At 61.5% G+C, this 16,259-nt stretch overlaps 3 protein-coding genes across 11 annotated transcripts; 2 read left to right on the top strand and 1 right to left on the bottom strand.

Moving 5' to 3' along the window:
- Window positions 1-49: 49 nt before the first annotated feature.
- APBA3 (amyloid beta precursor protein binding family A member 3) lies at window positions 50-6,673 on the bottom strand. Of its 5 annotated transcripts, none has more exons than XR_015279230.1 (10): window positions 5,530-6,673; window positions 5,010-5,049; window positions 4,449-4,594; window positions 4,221-4,307; window positions 3,526-3,684; window positions 3,026-3,205; window positions 2,592-2,819; window positions 1,962-2,081; window positions 1,072-1,228; window positions 50-976 (listed from the first exon to the last, which is right to left on the bottom strand). XR_015279230.1 is itself a non-coding variant. In XM_086863003.1 (10 exons), exons 1-10 carry the CDS (start codon window positions 6,586-6,588, stop codon window positions 905-907), a joined length of 2,232 nt encoding a protein of 743 aa, XP_086719129.1. In that variant the 5' UTR covers window positions 6,589-6,673; the 3' UTR covers window positions 50-904. The 5 variants fall into 5 exon arrangements, 3 of the variants coding, with proteins under 3 accessions (XP_086719129.1, XP_023798576.2, XP_086719131.1); XR_015279231.1 differs by having other exon boundaries at window positions 2,607-2,819; XM_086863003.1 differs by having other exon boundaries at window positions 1,072-1,212.
- Window positions 6,674-6,687: 14 nt separating this feature from the next.
- On the top strand, window positions 6,688-7,825 carry MRPL54 (mitochondrial ribosomal protein L54). Its single transcript, XM_086863018.1, has 3 exons — window positions 6,688-6,802; window positions 7,147-7,303; window positions 7,571-7,825. The coding sequence occupies exons 1-3, from the start codon at window positions 6,727-6,729 to the stop codon at window positions 7,701-7,703; spliced, it is 366 nt and encodes a 121-aa protein (XP_086719144.1). The 5' UTR covers window positions 6,688-6,726; the 3' UTR covers window positions 7,704-7,825.
- Window positions 7,826-8,652: 827 nt separating this feature from the next.
- On the top strand, window positions 8,653-15,770 carry LOC111940211 (mucosa-associated lymphoid tissue lymphoma translocation protein 1-like). 5 transcript variants are annotated; one of them, XM_086862992.1, is made up of 17 exons: window positions 8,653-8,940; window positions 9,617-9,758; window positions 9,953-10,119; window positions 10,604-10,734; window positions 10,849-11,002; window positions 11,342-11,520; window positions 11,630-11,726; window positions 11,875-11,922; window positions 12,008-12,043; window positions 12,420-12,623; window positions 12,770-12,947; window positions 13,239-13,313; window positions 13,723-13,850; window positions 13,920-14,066; window positions 14,326-14,483; window positions 14,575-14,709; window positions 14,797-15,770. In XM_086862992.1, the coding sequence occupies exons 2-17, from the start codon at window positions 9,622-9,624 to the stop codon at window positions 15,049-15,051; spliced, it is 2,229 nt and encodes a 742-aa protein (XP_086719118.1). In that variant the 5' UTR covers window positions 8,653-8,940; window positions 9,617-9,621; the 3' UTR covers window positions 15,052-15,770. The 5 variants fall into 5 exon arrangements, with proteins under 5 accessions (XP_086719118.1, XP_086719116.1, XP_086719121.1 ...); XM_086862990.1 differs by having other exon boundaries at window positions 12,767-12,947; XM_086862995.1 differs by having other exon boundaries at window positions 8,660-8,940; window positions 9,557-9,758.
- Window positions 15,771-16,259: the final 489 nt, after the last annotated feature.

Genomic DNA, 16,259 nt, shown 5'->3' with positions numbered 1-16,259 from the left:
TGAGCGTTCACTGCTGCAGTTCCCTGGCCACTCCTCAAATGCAGCTTCATGTATTTCCAAAAATTTTTATTTTTAGAGCAACCAAGCACACAGGCACAGCCAGGTCAGCACTGCTGCAGCTCTGGGAGCCCAGAGAGCTGCTGACAAAAAGGCTCACAGCCCCAAGCTCCCAGGATGTGGGGCTGGGCAATGCCATATTTCTTCCCTTTTGCTGCTCAAAGGGTTGTGGCTCTGGGCTGGGCTGTGCATGCAGAGCAATGCAAGGCAGCACCAGGTAAAAGCTCAGGCAGGTTCCCAGCTTGGTGCAATGTGTCTAATGGACAGTTTGCACCCCAACAGGCCTCTGGCCAAGCCACGGGAGAAGACAAGGTGCCAAGAGTGCTTCTGCCCTTAAGGCTGAGTCTGAGAGCTGCTGGGTATCCCTCAGGGGTGCCAGTGTGCACCCACACATGGTTCTGCAGGGTCAGTGCTGCTCTGGGGCTGTACTGGCTGAGCTCTGGAGTTGAGCTGCATGCACCATCCCCATCTTGGGAAAGGCACCATTGGTGAGTGTAAAAGTACAACAGTCAGGGACTGGCTGGGAGGCACTTTCACATAGGGCCCCCTCTGCTCCCACTAGCACAATGCCAAGGCAAGGGACCCTGTGCAGCATCAGAACAGGCACTGTGCAGGCACTGTAAGGTGGGCAGAGGTGACTGGAGGAATAGAGGTGCCCAAAGCATGGCACCACAGGCCTTGATGCTGCTCAGGCTGGGTATTGTCCCACTGTGTCCTGAGTAAAAACAAAGGAGGTGCAGACTTAGATCCTGCTGAGGGCTCTGATGCAGGGCTGGGGCAGAAGGCAGAGCCAGTCCTGCCCCTCTGCAGTCCTGGGCTTGCTTGTGCCTGCCCCAGGCATCGTGGCTCAGAGGAAGATGGGCTGCTCTTGCCCCGTCAGCAGACGGTACGTGGAGGCAGGCATGGTCTTGATGTGTACCTAGGCAGAGAGGTGCAAATCAGAGGCCCCAGCCCAGGCTGGAGAGTGCTGGTGCACAGCTCTGAGCCCAGCTACTCTGTGGGGGCCCAGCTCACCTCACTGACCGCCTCGGTGAGGATCTGGATGATCCTCTCGTGCGCCATGGCCACCACGCTCTGCCCGTTGATCTCAATGATGCGGTGCCCCACGCGGATGCCACCCCGCTCCGCGATGCCCCCACGCATCAGGCTGCAGATCTGGGAGTGGGGAGTGCTGTGAGAGCAGGGCTGTGCCCACAGCCCAGCCCTGTGTCACCACTGCTCTGAACCCTCACAGCCCTGTAGGCTCCCAGCAAGAGCTCTTGCCTGGGGTACACCCCTCCTCCAGCCCCTGGGCACACAGTGAGGGCAAGGATGTCCCAGTGCATAGCTGCCACCAGACTGATGTGCTGAGCTGGGGCCAGGGCAGCTGCCAGGATTTTGTCCCCCAGCTGACATGGCTGTGGCTGCCTTATTCACTGAAACCTCCTGCTCCCCTCAGGCCTGGGCTGCAGAGACTGAGCTTCTCCCTGGGGCATCAGGAGAGGCCCACATCTCCAGTCCTAGGTGGGAGCACCAGCTGGTGTGCAAGGTGGCCGTGGAAACCACCCCCTTGGCTCCCACAGAGCCCAAGAAAGCCCCTCTCTGCATTCCCAACACAGCCACAGAACCCAGGGCAGGGAGTGGCTCAGGCACAGGGGATAGCAAGCACTGTCACTAGGATCATGCCCAGAAAGAAACCACCACCCGGAAAGCAAACAGGTACAGAGTACCAGAGAGAGGGCTACAACCACCAATGCTGCAGAAAGGCTGTGAGGAGCTTTTTGCTGAGTAAAGCAGAGCCCTGTGACCCCTTGGCCTAGGCAGGCACATGGAGTGTGGGAATTGGGTGCTGGTCCCTGGACACAGCTAGCTCTGCCTGTCCCTCAAGTAGACCCCGGCCCAGCTCCCATCCCATGGGCACTCACCACACCGTTCTCAACACAGAAGCCCAGCTGGTACTTGGAGTCAGGGCGCCGGATGACAGCTGTGGTGACAGGGGGACAGTGCACAATGTTCAGTGTCACTTCGGTCTGGTGCTTCAGTTCCTGGAAGGTGGGATGGAACTTGATCAGATTTTGGACAGCTATTCAGACTGGTTGATGGGCGATGCAGCCACACTGCTCATGTGAGGGCTGAGGATTAGCAACCTGTTTGCAGTGGGGAAACTGCACAAAAGGGATACTGCAAATACAAATCCAGGGACAAGAACTTACAAACCCAGCCCGAGACATCCCTTCCCCTGAGGCTATGCTGTCCTTGCTTTCAGCTCCTTCCCATGCTACTGAGTAGATGATGCAACAGGTTCCCTTCAGGACAGGTGCCTGCCTCCTCCTCCACCCTCCTTTTCAGGCAGGGCACAGCAAGTACAGTCCCCAGTTTTGTCCCTGCCTTCCTCCAAGCACTCTGAGCAGGAACTGTCACAACCTGCAGGACACGTATGACTCTGCACACCTGCCTCCAAAACAGGGGGCCCCGAGGGAATCCCAGTGTCACAGACACTCCCAAATCATTCAGGCCAGTCTCCATCTCTCTCCTGGGGTGAGGCAGGAGCTCACCCTGCTCTGGCTCACCCGGATGATGCTCTGGCAGGTACCCAGGGGCAGCCCCACCAGGCTGGTCCCGTTGACTGACATGAGGCGGTCCCCAATGCTCAGCTCGCCCGACCGCTCCGCAGGGCCCCCGTGCATCAGGTTGGCGATGACCACGGTGGGCAGGATGGAGCCCCAGCCCGACTCCACAATGGCAATACCCAAGATCTCCCCCTTCTGCTTCTGAATGCACACCTGGGGGGAGAACAGGTGGGTTATGGTCGTTACCTCCACCAGAGTCGTGGAGCACATGTCCCAGCCCCCAGCTGTGCTCACAGCTAGCTGGGACGTGGTCTGGTTTTGTAGGAAGCACCTCAGCTGCACAGGGAGCCATGGAGTGGGTAACACAGAGGTGCCAGTGGGTTCCCCACATTGGCCCCACCCCACAGAGCAGCTCTTACGTCCTTGCAGTTCTCTTGCCGGGAGAAGTGGGTCAGCTCTGCGTTGTACTGCTCCTGGTCCTCCAAGGCACGGCTGTACTGGCGTGGGCTCAGCTCGCTCGGGTCGATGCTGTTGGCCTCCAGGAAGCGCTGGTAGGCCACACCAAATGCCTGCCCAATGGCCCGGGCGATGACCTGGGCCTGGGGAATGACAGGGGCTGTTCAAGGCTGGAGCCAACAGCTACCAGTGCCCTGCAGTGCCCAGCACAGGAACCATCCTTGGGGTCTCCAGGGTGTCCTGGCTCCTTCCCTGCCTGAATGAGCCCCTGTATGGAGGCAACCTTCCCTTCCACTTTGCTTGCTGGGCCTCTGTGTGTCACAGAGGGCTCCTGCCCTCTCCCTTGTGGGGAGGGAGGGGTCTCTGCTGGAGCCCCAGCCCAGAATACCCAGTTATTACAGTGGGATGGGACTCGGGTTCCCAGAGCCACCCACCCATCCCAGGGATCTGTGTGCTGCCTCACATCAGCCGAGTGGAAGACGTGGCAGATCATCTTGTAGAGACGCTTCTCCTCCGCCACCTCCGAGCGCCGCGGCAGCTTCCGGCGTGCCATGAGCACCACAAGGGAGCCGATGTCAGCAATGTAGGAGATGGTCTGAAGGGAGTGATCCATCATGGCCTCCTGGCAAAGGGAACACAGACAAAGAGTTCTGCCTCCTCAGGGCTGTCAGACCACGTGCGCAGCCATGAGCCTGCTGGCACTGCAGGCAGGAAGGGATGTGGTGCAGCTGCCCAGAACATGCTCGGCAGAAACCATGTCTGTGCCAAAAGGTACAAACAGATCCTTCATCAAGGACCCATTTATGTCCCTGGGTACTGCCAGGGGACAGGACAGCTCTTCCCTCTTGCTATAACACAGAAACTAATCCTGAGGCAAAGAGCTCCCCAGATTCTAAGCCTGAGTTCCCCAGAGCTCGGTCTGGGATCCCAGCAGCTCCAAAGGGTGCAGGTCATATGGGAAGTGTTGTGCTGCCACACAGAGAGGTGAGGACAAGACACAGGAATGCTGTGAAGTGACATGTCCCCTCCCAGACATGTGTCCTCATCCATAGGCCATGGACAAGACCCTGGTGGTGTGGGAACAAAGCTTAGATCCTGAGACCAAACAGCAATGTTGAAGCAGCCACAGAGTCATGTGTTACTGCTGCTCCTGCTCACCTGAGTGTCAGCGGTGAGCACCTTGATCCTCTGTGTGGAAACAAACAGATCCACCTCCGTCATGGGCTGGGACTCCCCCTCGGGTGCCTGCAGAATGATGGAGAGGTCACAGGACCCTGCTGGGACCCAACCCCACAGCCAGGTGCCCTCAGGCATATCCTGAGTGCTACCCCATACCCACAGGGGGGGCAAGGTTTGGGGCAGCCATGCTCCCCATCCTTCCTGCACCTTGATCCTGTCCACCGCCTCCTGGGCCTGCACCATGCGAACGCTGGTTGGGGGGTTCCTCTCCGAGGACAACTGCGTGGAGCCCAGGTACTTGGCCCCAAAAATCACACCATCCAGCAAGTCCTCTGGGTCACAAGGGCCTGGAACTGAGGCATTGGGAGGGACTGAGCAGAGGCTGCTCCCCCACCTCTGAAACTGGGGGTACCAAGTCCTGCTGTCTGTTAGCTGCATTTCTACACATGATGAAGCAGCTCAGTGCTTGGTACATGGGCACCTGGCATCACCAGGGGACCAGGGCTGCTTCTCCCTTCCCTTGGGAACACATGTATTCCCTTTCCACCAAGTATACCACCTCCCTGATCTCTGATGCACCTCCATTTCCCCAGCAAAGGCTCAAACAAGCCACGTGGAGCTTGGTGCACCCATTCTGGGTAGGTGCAGAGCTGGCTGTTCCCTCCCTGACTGGGACCCTGTACCACCACCCTTCAGGGGGTTCAGGGTCAGAGCAAGTGGGTCAGGGCTCCTGGATGCTCTTGCTGCTCAAGCACAGAAGCAACTCACCCTCTTTGAAGGCTGGGCAGGATGATGGGGATTCCCTGTTCTGCAAAGCAATGAGAGAGCAAGTGAGGCTGTGGCTGGTACCTCAGGGATTCAGCCTGCCTGGCCCTGGAGCAGTGGGACAGCAAGGGCAGAATGTCCCTGGGGATGGGGGAAATGGGACAGGGTCCCAGGGCTGGACATGGAGGAACAGGATCTTAGGCCTGTGAGGGTGCTAGTGCCGGGTCCTGAGGCTGGATGGGAGGATGGCACAGGATCCCAGGAACAGAGGGGCTGTTTGGACCCACCAGCCTCTGCACCAGGGCACACATGAATCAGCCAGCCATCCAAGCATGCATTTAGGGCCGAAGTTGGTACTGAGGGTCTTGTCTGGGCAATCTTGTAGCACAAGGCCCTGTAAGACCTGAGGAAAGTCATCCCTGGTTCTCCTTTGCCCCCATCCCAGACCCCAGGAGGGATCAGAGCCAAGGGGAATGTCCTGGCTGCTGCTGCCCCATCGCAGCCCAAGGCACAGTGCACTCACAGTTACAGGGCCCTGAGGCAGTTGCTCTGTCCCAGGGGTCAGAGCAGAAGGCAGGGCTGCCCATGCCGGCTCTGGGGAACCTTCCCGAGGACCCTCGCAGACAGAATCGTCCTCGCAAAGCCCCCCTCCATAACACCAACTGCCAGGTTTTTCCTCAAAGCTCTCTGGCCTCCCCAGCCCTTCAGGCTTCTCCACAGTGGCTGGCTCCTCCTGAGCCTGCAGCATCTTCACGTTGGTCCCAGCCAGAACATCGGAGCAGGCCAAGGAGGTCTCGGCACCAGCCTCAGGTAACCCCCCCTCATAGCCCAGGAGGCTCAGCAAGTCCTCCCGGTCAGCCTCGGCAAAGAGCAGCCCGTGGCAGGGCCGGTCGCAGGCAGAGTGCTGGGGGCAGCAGGGACGCATCGCCAGGCCCCGACCCGTGGCCACATGCAGCGGGCACGGCCGGCACTTGCCCGGGCACTGCCCGCGGCCCCGCCGGGCACCGGCGCCCGAGGAGGACGGCGAACCCTGCTCTGGGGCGGAGGAGTGGTCGCGGAGGTTGGGGTCGAGGGTCTCGAGCTGAGCCAGCAGCCCTTGGATCTCCGAGGGTTCGTCCTCCACATCCTCGGTCCACTCGGCGCTGCCCGGGCAGGCGTGGGGCTCGGGGGTCTCATCCAGCTCCATGCCCGCGGGGTCGGTGCTGCTGGGGGTCCGGGGGCGGCCCGTGCCCCGAGGGGCGCTCCCGGCGCCGGGCTCCCAGCGGGCAGAGCCCTGCGGCACCTCGGGCCCCGCCTCCGCTTCCATCGCTCTTCCCGAGCCCCGGCACAGCTCGCTCCGTCCGCCCGCGCCTCCCGCGAGCTCCGGGGCTGCGGCGGGTCCCGACCCCTCCAGCCCGGAGCCGCTGCCGGGCTGCGGGGCGGAACGGGAGGGCTCCTCCGACCGCCCGCCCCCTGCACAGCGCCCAAGGGCATCCGGCCCGTCCTCCGTGTCCATGGCCCGCGGCTCCGCGGTCTCATCGCTGCCGCCACCGGGGTCGGGGAGCGCGGCCGCCTGGAAGTCCATGGCGGTGCGGCTCTCCATGGCGCCTGGGGCCCGGGAAGGGCCCGGGCCGGGCGGACTCGGTCGCTCCCGGCGCCTCCGGTCGGGCCGGTCCCGCCGCCGTTTCCGTTCGCCCCGCGCACGCGCGGCCCCGCCCCGCTCCCGCCCTGCCCCGCGCTCATGGCCGCCCGGGGGCTGCTGCGGGCCGCGGGAGCCGCGCTCCAGGTCCCGGCCCGTGGCTACGCCAAGAAACCCGGTGAGGTCCGCACGGGCATCGGCCCCGGCCCCCGCCCCCTGTGTTTCCCCCTGTGTTTCCCCGTGTGTCACTCTGTCCCTTCGTGCCCCGGTCCCACGCTTCTTGCCCCTGGTACCGGCCCTGCCCTGCCCACCCCATGTCTCGGTCCGGCCTCGGCCCCGTGCCCTCCCCGGTGGTGCCGCCGTCCCAGCTCCATTCCTTATTCCCCCCACTCCCGCCTGGCCCCGGCCCGGCCCCTGTTCCCTCCCCGCGATGCCCTTGCCCTCGAATCCCCATCCCTTTCCCTGTCTGCGTCCTTGTGCCCAGGCACATCCTCTGCCCTCACCCTGCCCTTCTCCTCACAGCTGCCAAGTCCAAAGGCAAGGGTGTGCCGAAGGAGGCGTTGAAGGGGCCGGAGGTGTGCACGGACCCCACCCTGCTCGCCACCCATGCCATGGGAGTCAACTACTTCAAGGAGGGTCCGGAGGTGGCCCTGAAGCCCGACTCTGAGTACCCCGACTGGTGCGTGCTGCCCCACTCTCCTCTGTGTCCCAAAAGAGGTGCCAGCCCAGGGGCACAGAGCTGTGTAAGAGGAACAGGGAAGTGTTCTGTGAGGAGGCAAACTGCCCCTCTGCAGCCCAGACACCCTCCCCAGGGTCAGGAGTGGGTGCACTGTGGATGTAGGGTGAGGGATCTCCATATTCTGGTCACTCATGTCCATTGCTCCATCTTGTGCTTGTCCCTTTGTCCTCCTTCCCGCAGCCTCACATCCTCTCTATTCACCCCCAGGCTCTTCAAGATCCACCTTGGGCCCCCTAAGAAGCTGGAGGAGTTGGACCCTGACACGCTCGAGTATTGGAGGCGCTTGCGGAAATACAACACATGGCAGCGCAACAGGTTGAAGAAGGGCAAGAAGCTGTAGGTGCTGCTGAGCTTGGGGCTTCCCCATGTGCCAGCACAGGTGACACTGGGACCTGCCCTGGCTTTTGGTCTCTTCTCCTTGCTGTAAATAAGAAATAAACCTCTGGTGAAGCTGTTATAAAATCTGTTATAAAGGCTGTGACAAACCCAGACTCTTTGCAAGCTTGGTGCAGGGTCCCTCCATGCCGAGGGCTGAGGCAATACAGGCCACAGGGTCTCAGCGTGTTTGTTAAGACAGAAGCTTGGGTTTTGGGTTGTAGAGAGAGCCCACACTGCACATGGCTCCTGCTCCCTGCTCCATCACTGGCTGTGCCACAGGGGCTTCAGCTGAGGGCTCCATGGTATGTGGGGTGGGGAATGACCCACCTGTGTCACAGTGTCCCTGGCCAGTGGATCTCAGGGCCTGAGCAGCCTGTGCTCTCCAAGGCTGGAGTGATGGGGGCCAGGCTTTGGCAGTGCTGTGGGGCAGCAGGCAAGGTGAGGGAGGGTTCATGGTGGCCCTTTGCAGTGCCACCCCAACAGCATGCTCTCCTTTCATGCAGCAGCAGTAGTGGTGCTGGGATGCCAGGGTTTGGCTGAGCTGGATGGTAAAGGCAGGTTCTTCCCCACTACTGCCGTACCTCTGCTTCTCCTTGGGCAGCTTCAGCCTGGCAAATCCCAGAAGCATCCCCTGGCCTCAGTTCTGCCTGTGTGTTGGGCACACCTGGCTGAGAGGTGCCTCTGTCGCCTCAGTTCACCTCAACTCTGGACTCACTGTCTTGCAGCTCCTTCTGGGCTCAAGTTGGGCTCTGGGGAAAAGAGGTGCCTGTGGGTTCCTGCAGTGAGGAAGGGACAGTGGGAGCCTCTGCCTAACTTGGCAGTGGCCCTTGTGACAGGGCCGGGCCTGGCTGTGCCCAGCTCCCCTGGGGCTGTGGGCGGGGGGAGTTGAGGGGTGGCAGCTCTGCACCCACGTGCTTCACAACAGGAAGGAAGAGGGAAAGAAGCAGAAGTGCTGTGCTGCAGCACGGGGGCCTAGGGGAGATTTTGGGCTGAACCCTCATTTCCTCTGTGTGGGGCTCAGTGCACAGCCTTGGACCTGACGGGGCTTGGCCATACCCTGTGGTGAGTGCCCCTCCCTGCTGGGCCTGCAGGTCACCCTCTCCTTGCCACCCCCAGTGTGTCCAGATCCCAAATCCAGCAGCAGGTGAGAAGACAGAGCACCTGGGTCCTTGTCTTCTGTCTTGGAGCCCCCTGCTTGTGTGAGTATCACCCAGCTGCTCTGGACAGGTCAGTCCTGGAGACAAGAGCCCTTTTGGGGTGGGTTGTTGGGAAGGGACCTGAGGGGGGGAAGAGGGAGCTCCCCCTGTCCAGGTGGTTAATGTCACACTGAAACCTTTCCCAGGATTCAGGGCAAGCTGAGCTGGGTCCCAGTCCCAAGACCCCCATGTACCCTGTGCTGAGCCACCATGAAGAGGCTTGGTGACAGCAAGGGGGCTGCTGCTGCCCCACTGGGGCCTCTGCCAGAAAGAGAGGGGTATTGGGGCCCCATTATCTGTATCACCTGACAGGACAGGGAAGGTGACAAGGGCCATCCCCTCCTAGTTCCGTGGATCCCCCTTTCATGAAGGTCCCTTTCTTGGGGCTGGGCTAAAGTACCCTGGCTCCCTGCCCAAGGCTGCGGGGGGAGGGTGAACAGGGACCCCCGTGCCACCCAGTTCCCAGAGTGGGAGTCTGTGTCATTCCTGGCTGGCTGCCGGTGGCCGGATCCAGCAGTGCTGCCCAGCCAGGTCCCAGCACCTCCTCAGGCTCCTGCCAGGAAGTGCCTGACACCAGGGATCTCATTGTTCTCCCCTCTAAGTCACCCTGTGCCCACAGGGGTCCGGTGGGGCAGGGGTTCCTGTCAGCCACTGACAGCTCATCCCCTCGGCACCCCAGGAGGGATGGGGGACTGGAGCATGCCCATCGGCTCGCTGGGTGAGGAGGTGGTGGCCCGGCTGTGTGAGCTACTGGATAACGCCGGCCGGGGCTGGCGCAAGCTGGCTGAGCTGGCCGGGGCCGAGAAACGCTTCAAGTGCAGGTAGGGCTGGGGGAGCCTTGCCTGGGCCCGTCCCCGACCGGGTTCCAAAACGCGCAGCTCTGCCGTGGGCTGAGCGAGGGGCGCACGGCTCAGTTCCCCTCCCACGCTGGGGCACTGCCCTGGCACGGCTCCCATCCGCACTGAGGGAGGGAGGGAGGGAGGGCTGTGGCTCTGACGGCTGCGGGCGCTTGCAGCGCGGAGGAGCTGGAGATGTGCTCGCTGAAGGTGCTGGAGCCCCGCGGCAGCCCCACACAGTGCCTGCTGCAGCTCCTGGCCGAGCGCGACTGCACCCTCAGGTACCTGCTGGGCTGCCTGGAGCGCATGGGGCACGAACAGGCCTGCCGAGTCCTCAGCTCCGCCGGTATGGATGGGCGGTGGGAACCGGGGGGCTGGAGGGGAACACCACGGGGCAGGAGCTTAGCAAGAGGACATGGGCGTGGGGGTGAATTACAGCAATTGCTGCTGGGGGTTTCGCTCTGGTAGCGAGGTCCTGGGCAGGCAGGGTGGAGTGGGATGGAGTGGGCAGCAGGATGAGATAGGATGGGATGTGGTCTGATTGGATGGGACAAGACAGATTTGGACAGGATGGGATAGGAGAGGATAGAGCAGAGTGGGATGGGAAAGACTGAAACAAGATGAGATGCACAGATGGGATAGCACTGAATATGCCAATGGGACAAGGTAGGATGAGATGGTTGGGACAGGACAGAGGTGTGGGATGTGATAGGTTGGGTTGGGCTGGGAGAGGAGACTGTTGGGGATGGGGGTGGGGCAGGATAGGATGGTATGGGGTGGTGCGGGGCAGGGGACTCAGCCAGCCCAAGCTGGTCTCTCCTCTCCTGCAGTACAGGATGTGATTCGCATCACGGTGCAGCCAGAGTCGCAGGTGGTGGCAGAGGGGACACAGGTGTCCCTGACCTGCTGCGCGACTGGCCCACCAGGGCTCGTGTACCAGTGGTTCTGTGGGAGGCAGGAGGTGAGGTCCCACTGTGCCACACTGAGCAGGGCCCCCACACCCTGTCCATGGTGAGGGACCTGCATGGGTGAGAGGGAGCCAAGGATTACTCCTTGGCCTCCTCCTGTCTTGTAGGTGCCTGGAGCTACATCCCCAGAGCTGGTGATTGACACAGCCATCCCAGTGGGCCAGCCTGAGTGGTACATCTGCCGGGTGAACTGTGGGGCCACCTTCACCTTCTCCAGGTGGGCTCATGTCCAGGTGGAGAAGAGCAGCAGCCCCAACTCAGGTGGGTCTCGAGATCTCTGTCCCTGGGCTGGCAGCTATGGGGCACCACTTGTCTATTTGGGACATCTTCTGCAGGCCACCTCTCGCCCCACCAGGACAGGGATGGGTCCTGGCTGGTATCATTTGCCATGTAATGCCCTGGCTCAGCTGTGAAGGTCTCTGGGCTTGCTGGGGTGATGGTGCCCACAGAGGAGCCACATGCCCTATGTCCTCCTCATGCCTGCTGCCTCATGTTATCCATGGGTGCCAGGGCCTGTGGGTGAAGAAGCTGGGCCTGGAGCAGTTCTGCAGAGTGCTGCCACGGCTGGATGCCTAATTTGCCACCCTGTCCCTTCCCCAGGCAGTGGCTACTGCTTGACCACAGCAGGGCTGCAGATCCTGCGGCAGCCGCGGCCGTGCCGCCTGGCCGAGGGGGACACGCTGGCACTGGAGTGCAGAGCCATTGGCAACCCCCCACCCCAGTACCAGTGGTTCAGGAACCGGCGCCCTGTGGAAGGGGCACAGGCACCCCAGCTCCAGGTACAGAGGAACCTCTCCATGGCACAGCACAGCATAGCGTGGCACACTGTGGCATAGTGCAGCATGGTCTGGCACACTGCCCCAGCCTCCTGCTCCGTCCTGCTGGCAGGTGAAGCTGGTGACAACGGCTGAGCGGGGCAGCTACTCCTGCCGTGTGTTCAACCTCTTCCATGAGGTGTGGAGCCAGGAGGTGGATGTGGAGATCGGTGAGGGCCCCAGACAAACCTCCATAACCCCCCACCTGCTCTGTTCCCAATAAAGCCCTCATGGCTGCTCCACAGTTTTGGGGGCACTGCAGCCCATGCTGGGAGGTGATGCCATGCCATAGGGTCCCTGACATCCCCTCTGCCACAGGCCCACGGCTCTTCACCTCTGGAGGCTCCTGGCAGGAGGGGGATGGAGGTAGGTGGGAGCAGGTCTGTGCTGCTCTGTCCACTGTGTTCCCATGGCTCTGGAGGGCCATGGCACAGCATTTTTCTCTTCCTAGGCTCCCTAGAGTATGGCAGCCCTGGACAACTGTATGGTAAGAGCCTGTCCAGGAGGGGCTGGTGGCCCTGGGGGGCTCTGACTATAACCAGTGTCACCACAGTCACCCCATAAGGCTTTACTTGGCCAGGAATGCTTTGGGTGTAGCATACTGGAAGAGTGAAACAGCAGCCCAGCCCCAACCCAAATTAGGAGAGCAGATCAGCACCTTAACCCTCAACACTAGTCAACCCTAACCATTACCCATAACCTGAGGGTTCAGGGATCAGCGAGGCAGGGATGCCACTGGGTACCTTGGTACCCTTGGACAGTGATGTTGGCCAGAGATAAGTGTCACCTCTATGGGCTGTGGGCAACGTGGAGAACAGCTGTGTCCCACTCTGTAACAACACCTCCCTCTCCCGTCCTTGCAGCCACGGACAAAGTGGCGCTGCTGATTGGCAACATGCACTACCTGCACCACAAGCAGCTGCAGGCGCCCATCGTGGATGTTCATGCCCTCGGTGCCCTCCTCCACCAGCTTGACTTCAAGGTGGTGTCACTGCTGGACCTGCGCAAGGCCGAGATGCAGATGGCTGTCGATGAGTTCCTCCTCCTCCTTGACAAGGGGGTCTACGGTGCGAACACCCACCAGGGTGGCTCCAGCCCAAGGGGAGCTGGATGGCTTTATATTGGTGGAGTCTTGGGGTGCACCCAGGCAAGAAGCAGGTGCTGGCAGGTCAGGGGATGTCACCACGTCATCTGCCCTCTGTTCCCCCAGCAGGTTTGCTCTACTATGCCGGGCATGGCTATGAAAATTTTGGCAACAGCTTCATGGTGCCCATTGATGCGCCCAGCACCTACACATCAGAGCACTGCCTGTGTGTGCAGCGGGTGCTGCGGGAGATGCAGCAGCGCCACACCGGCCTCAACATCTTCCTGCTTGACATGTGCCGCAAGAGGTGACCCAGTCCTGCCACCCACCTGGGGACAATCTGCCTCTCAGGGAGAGCCAGCACAGGGATCTGTGGGTGGTGGCTCCTGGGGGAGGGTAGCTGAGCACCCTCAGAGTCCCATCTAAACCCATTGTCTTTGTCTAAATGCCCAAGACTTTAAAGCACCTCTGAGCTAGCAAACACCATTATGGGTGGGCAGAGGGGCACAGAACAGCCCTCAAGGTCTGATGTTTCACTTTGGGGTGGGTTTTGGGGGAGGACAGGTTCTCACTCTGTCCAGCTTCTCTTCTCTTGCAGGAACCTCAATGATGATGTCATCCCGCAGGTTGGGGCACTGGAGGTCACGGCCAACATCGTCTTTGGCTATGCCACGTGGGTCCCCTCCCACCATCCCCTGGCACAAGCAGTGGGGCTGAGTATCCCTGCCTAGCTCAGGGTGGGGCAAGTGCTCTGATCCCCATCACCTGCATCCCTCCACCCTTGATGCTGGAGGGGTTGGGTGAGCGGCAGCCCCCAGTCCCTCACAGGGCAGGGAGGTGCCCATGGTACTGTTTGGCTTTGGGCAACACCTGCTAGCATGAAGCTCCAAGATTCCTCCAGAGCACAGGGGTTGGGGCTGGTGATGCTTTAAGTGCCTGGGATCCAGCCATACTTTCACCTGTCCCCAGCATGGGAACAGGAAGAGCACTGGGCACCCAGCTCTGGCTTCCTTAGGGCTGTCACCCTGTTGGGGGCCAGTGCCCAGGGAGTACCAGATCCAAACACTGCTCCGTCCCCTCAGGTGTGCGGATGCCGAAGCCTATGAGCTGAGCCAGGGTGAGTTCTCCAACGGCATCTTTGTCACATTCCTCAAGCGCTGGCTGCTGGAGGATGAGAAGATCACGGTGCTGCTGGACAAAGTGGCTGAGGGTGAGTGAGGAGTAGTGGGGAATTAATGACCCCCCTGGTGGCCCCTGCCAACCCCCTGTTCTCCTGCAGACATGGGCACTCTGGAGATCACACGGGGACGGCAGGCACTGGAGCTTCGCAGCAACCTCTCAGAGAGACGGGCTCTGACAGACCCCATCCGCCCTCCGGGCCAGGATGAGTCCTCTGCCAGGAACCTGCAGTGGGCCAAGGCTCATGGTGAGTCATGGCCACCCTGTCCCAAGTTGGCATCTAGAGAGGGTACAGCCCCAGGAGCAGAGAGAGGCTGTGAACAACATTTGCTGAGTTCCTCCCACCCGGAGGAGAAACTGCCAGTACAGAGCCAACAGCCTGGGGACAGAAGCACCATGTTGCCACTTCTGCTCTGGGGTGACCCAGTGGCCACCTCTCCTGTGGGTACAGCTCTAGCCCTGAGGCCCTGCAGGTCCCAACCCTGTGCTCCCTGTCCCCTCCCCAGTCCTGCCAGAGAGCCGGCACCTCTGCTTTGACTGCGGTGTCACCGTCCAGCTGGCCTTTGCAGCCGAATTCTCCAACATTATGATCATCTACACACGTGTGGTGGCGGTCCCCAAAGACATCACCAAGTGTGAGGCTCGGCTCACTGATATTCCCGAGGTGGGAGCAGCTGCCAAAGCCCCCTTCAGGGCAACGCTGGGGAACGGGGGGGAAGCTGTGGTGGTTTTCACGTGGATGCCATTCATGGCAGGAGCTAGATGTGGACCTCAAGTGCACCAACAAGGAGAGCCCAGAGGAATTGGGCAGCCCACTGGCACCCGTCTGGAGCCTCGGCTGCCCCTCCTGCTGCCTCTATAGCCGGATTTGTGGCTTGCAGAAGCTGCGGGTAAGAACCATTGTGGGCAGGGGCTGGTGTCAGGGGCACAGTGTGACCGTGGCCATGCCAGGACAGTAGCCCATGGTGTCCCTGCAGCAGGAGCTGGCCTTCACTGTGTGCCTGCAGTACCGCTACCAGGGCATGGACGACTTTGTGGAGGAGCGGCAGCGGGTGAATGTGGGGCGGCCGCTCATCGCCAAGCTCAACCTGCAGTGGGCAGCCTCCCCCTCGCCACCCCACAGTCCCCTTTTCTCCTCTCCCCCTGGGAGCTGGGGGATGGTGGAGAGCTCGTGGGTAAACACCCCTGAGGAGAACCTGAGCCCCGAGGGCCCCAGCTCCCACACCCCATAGAGGGACAGTGAGGCCCCCCCTCTCTGTCACCGCAGTCCCCTGCTGCCATGTCATCCTGCTGGGGGCCAGGGGACGGAGGGGGCGAAGGTGACACTCACAGAGGCTGGGCTCCACCCTGGCCTATGCCAAGGGGTGCAGGTCTCACAGTACAGCACAGCTGGGACTGCGGGCCCCAGCCACACGTCCCTGGCATGACAGTGCTCCCCCGCCCCCATCCCTGGGCAGTGCCAGTCCCCCATCCCTGGGCAGTGCCAGTTCCCCATCCCTGGGCAGTTCCTGCCCCACGTGCCAAGCCACCACCAGGCAGCGCCAGGGGCAGAGTGCCCAGAGAGCACAGCTCAGCGGGCTCGAGGTGTCGTGCCGGGGCAGGTCTAGGTTCGTTCAGGCCTGGGAGAAATAGAGAGAAATAAGCAGCTTAGGGGGCAAATCCCGCGGGAGGAGATTACAGGGGGTGGGAGCGGGAGGGCTCTGTTCGGCCACGAGGGGGTGGGAGCATTCCCTGGTGCTCCCAGCTCTGTCAGTAGCACCCACTCCTCACAGTACAAGTCCAGGAACCGGCCCTATCTGGGCAGTGAGCGATTTCAAGACAGGATTGGGATCTAAGGGGGGGAAAAAAAGCCTTTTTGCTTGTATTTTTGCCAAACAAACCCCCACATGCTGGGGCCGGCTCCAGCGGGTATCCACGGGGAAAAGCACCAATAAAGTGGTCCGACCAGGCAGCTCGGCGCTTCTGCGCCCTCCTTGCGTTTAAATGGCATTTTTGGGGTCAGAAATCTTGGCTGTTCCTGCAGGAGGCGGAGCGCAGCACGCGCACCCACGGGAGGGAAAGGGGGTACCAAGTGAGGGTACCCTGACATTCCCTGTGCCACCTTATGGAAAACATCATTTCCGTAATTCACACAAGCCGCAGCCGCAGGGAGCCGCCTCCTGCCGGCGGGGCCCCTCGGCGCTCTCGGGCGGCGGTTGCGGGGCCGGGCTGGGGGAGCACCCTCGCCCCAATTAGGCTCCGATCAAACGAGCCGGGGGTGCGGCGCTGCCGCTCCCAGCGCCAGCCGGCCTTTGTTGGCGCTCGGGAGGCCGAGGGGTGCCCCGGGCTGGCGCCAGCCTCGGCAATTATGTCATGTGAAAAGCGCAGCCCCCATTGAGCGCGTCCCGTCCCCCGGATCAAACCCCATTACTTCCGCAGCCCTTGCTTCATTATCTGCCGG

The sequence above is a fragment of the Cyanistes caeruleus genome, chromosome 25 (genome assembly GCF_971803275.1).
Source record: "Cyanistes caeruleus chromosome 25, bCyaCae1.hap1.1, whole genome shotgun sequence".
NCBI lineage: Eukaryota > Metazoa > Chordata > Aves > Passeriformes > Paridae > Cyanistes > Cyanistes caeruleus.
Note: the sequence above shows the minus strand (reverse complement) of the source record. Positions and strands in the feature narration are given on the sequence as shown.

Coding starts and splice junctions, on each gene's coding strand:
- APBA3 (XM_086863003.1), bottom strand. CDS start 6,588: ATGGAGAGCCGCACCGCCATGGACTTCCAGGCGGCCGCGCTCCCCGAC. Junction 3,685..4,220: donor TGCTCACCGCTGACACTCAG/GTGAGCAGGAGC, acceptor TCCCTTTGCCAG/GAGGCCATGATGGATCACTC. Junction 2,082..2,591: donor TCCGGGTGAGCCAGAGCAGG/GTGAGCTCCTGC, acceptor CCCACCTTCCAG/GAACTGAAGCACCAGACCGA.
- MRPL54 (XM_086863018.1), top strand. CDS start 6,727: ATGGCCGCCCGGGGGCTGCTGCGGGCCGCGGGAGCCGCGCTCCAGGTC. Junction 6,803..7,146: donor TGGCTACGCCAAGAAACCCG/GTGAGGTCCGCA, acceptor TTCTCCTCACAG/CTGCCAAGTCCAAAGGCAAG. Junction 7,304..7,570: donor GACTCTGAGTACCCCGACTG/GTGCGTGCTGCC, acceptor ATTCACCCCCAG/GCTCTTCAAGATCCACCTTG.
- LOC111940211 (XM_086862990.1), top strand. CDS start 9,622: ATGGGGGACTGGAGCATGCCCATCGGCTCGCTGGGTGAGGAGGTGGTG. Junction 10,735..10,848: donor GGTTCTGTGGGAGGCAGGAG/GTGAGGTCCCAC, acceptor CCTGTCTTGTAG/GTGCCTGGAGCTACATCCCC. Junction 12,044..12,419: donor CAGCCCTGGACAACTGTATG/GTAAGAGCCTGT, acceptor CCGTCCTTGCAG/CCACGGACAAAGTGGCGCTG.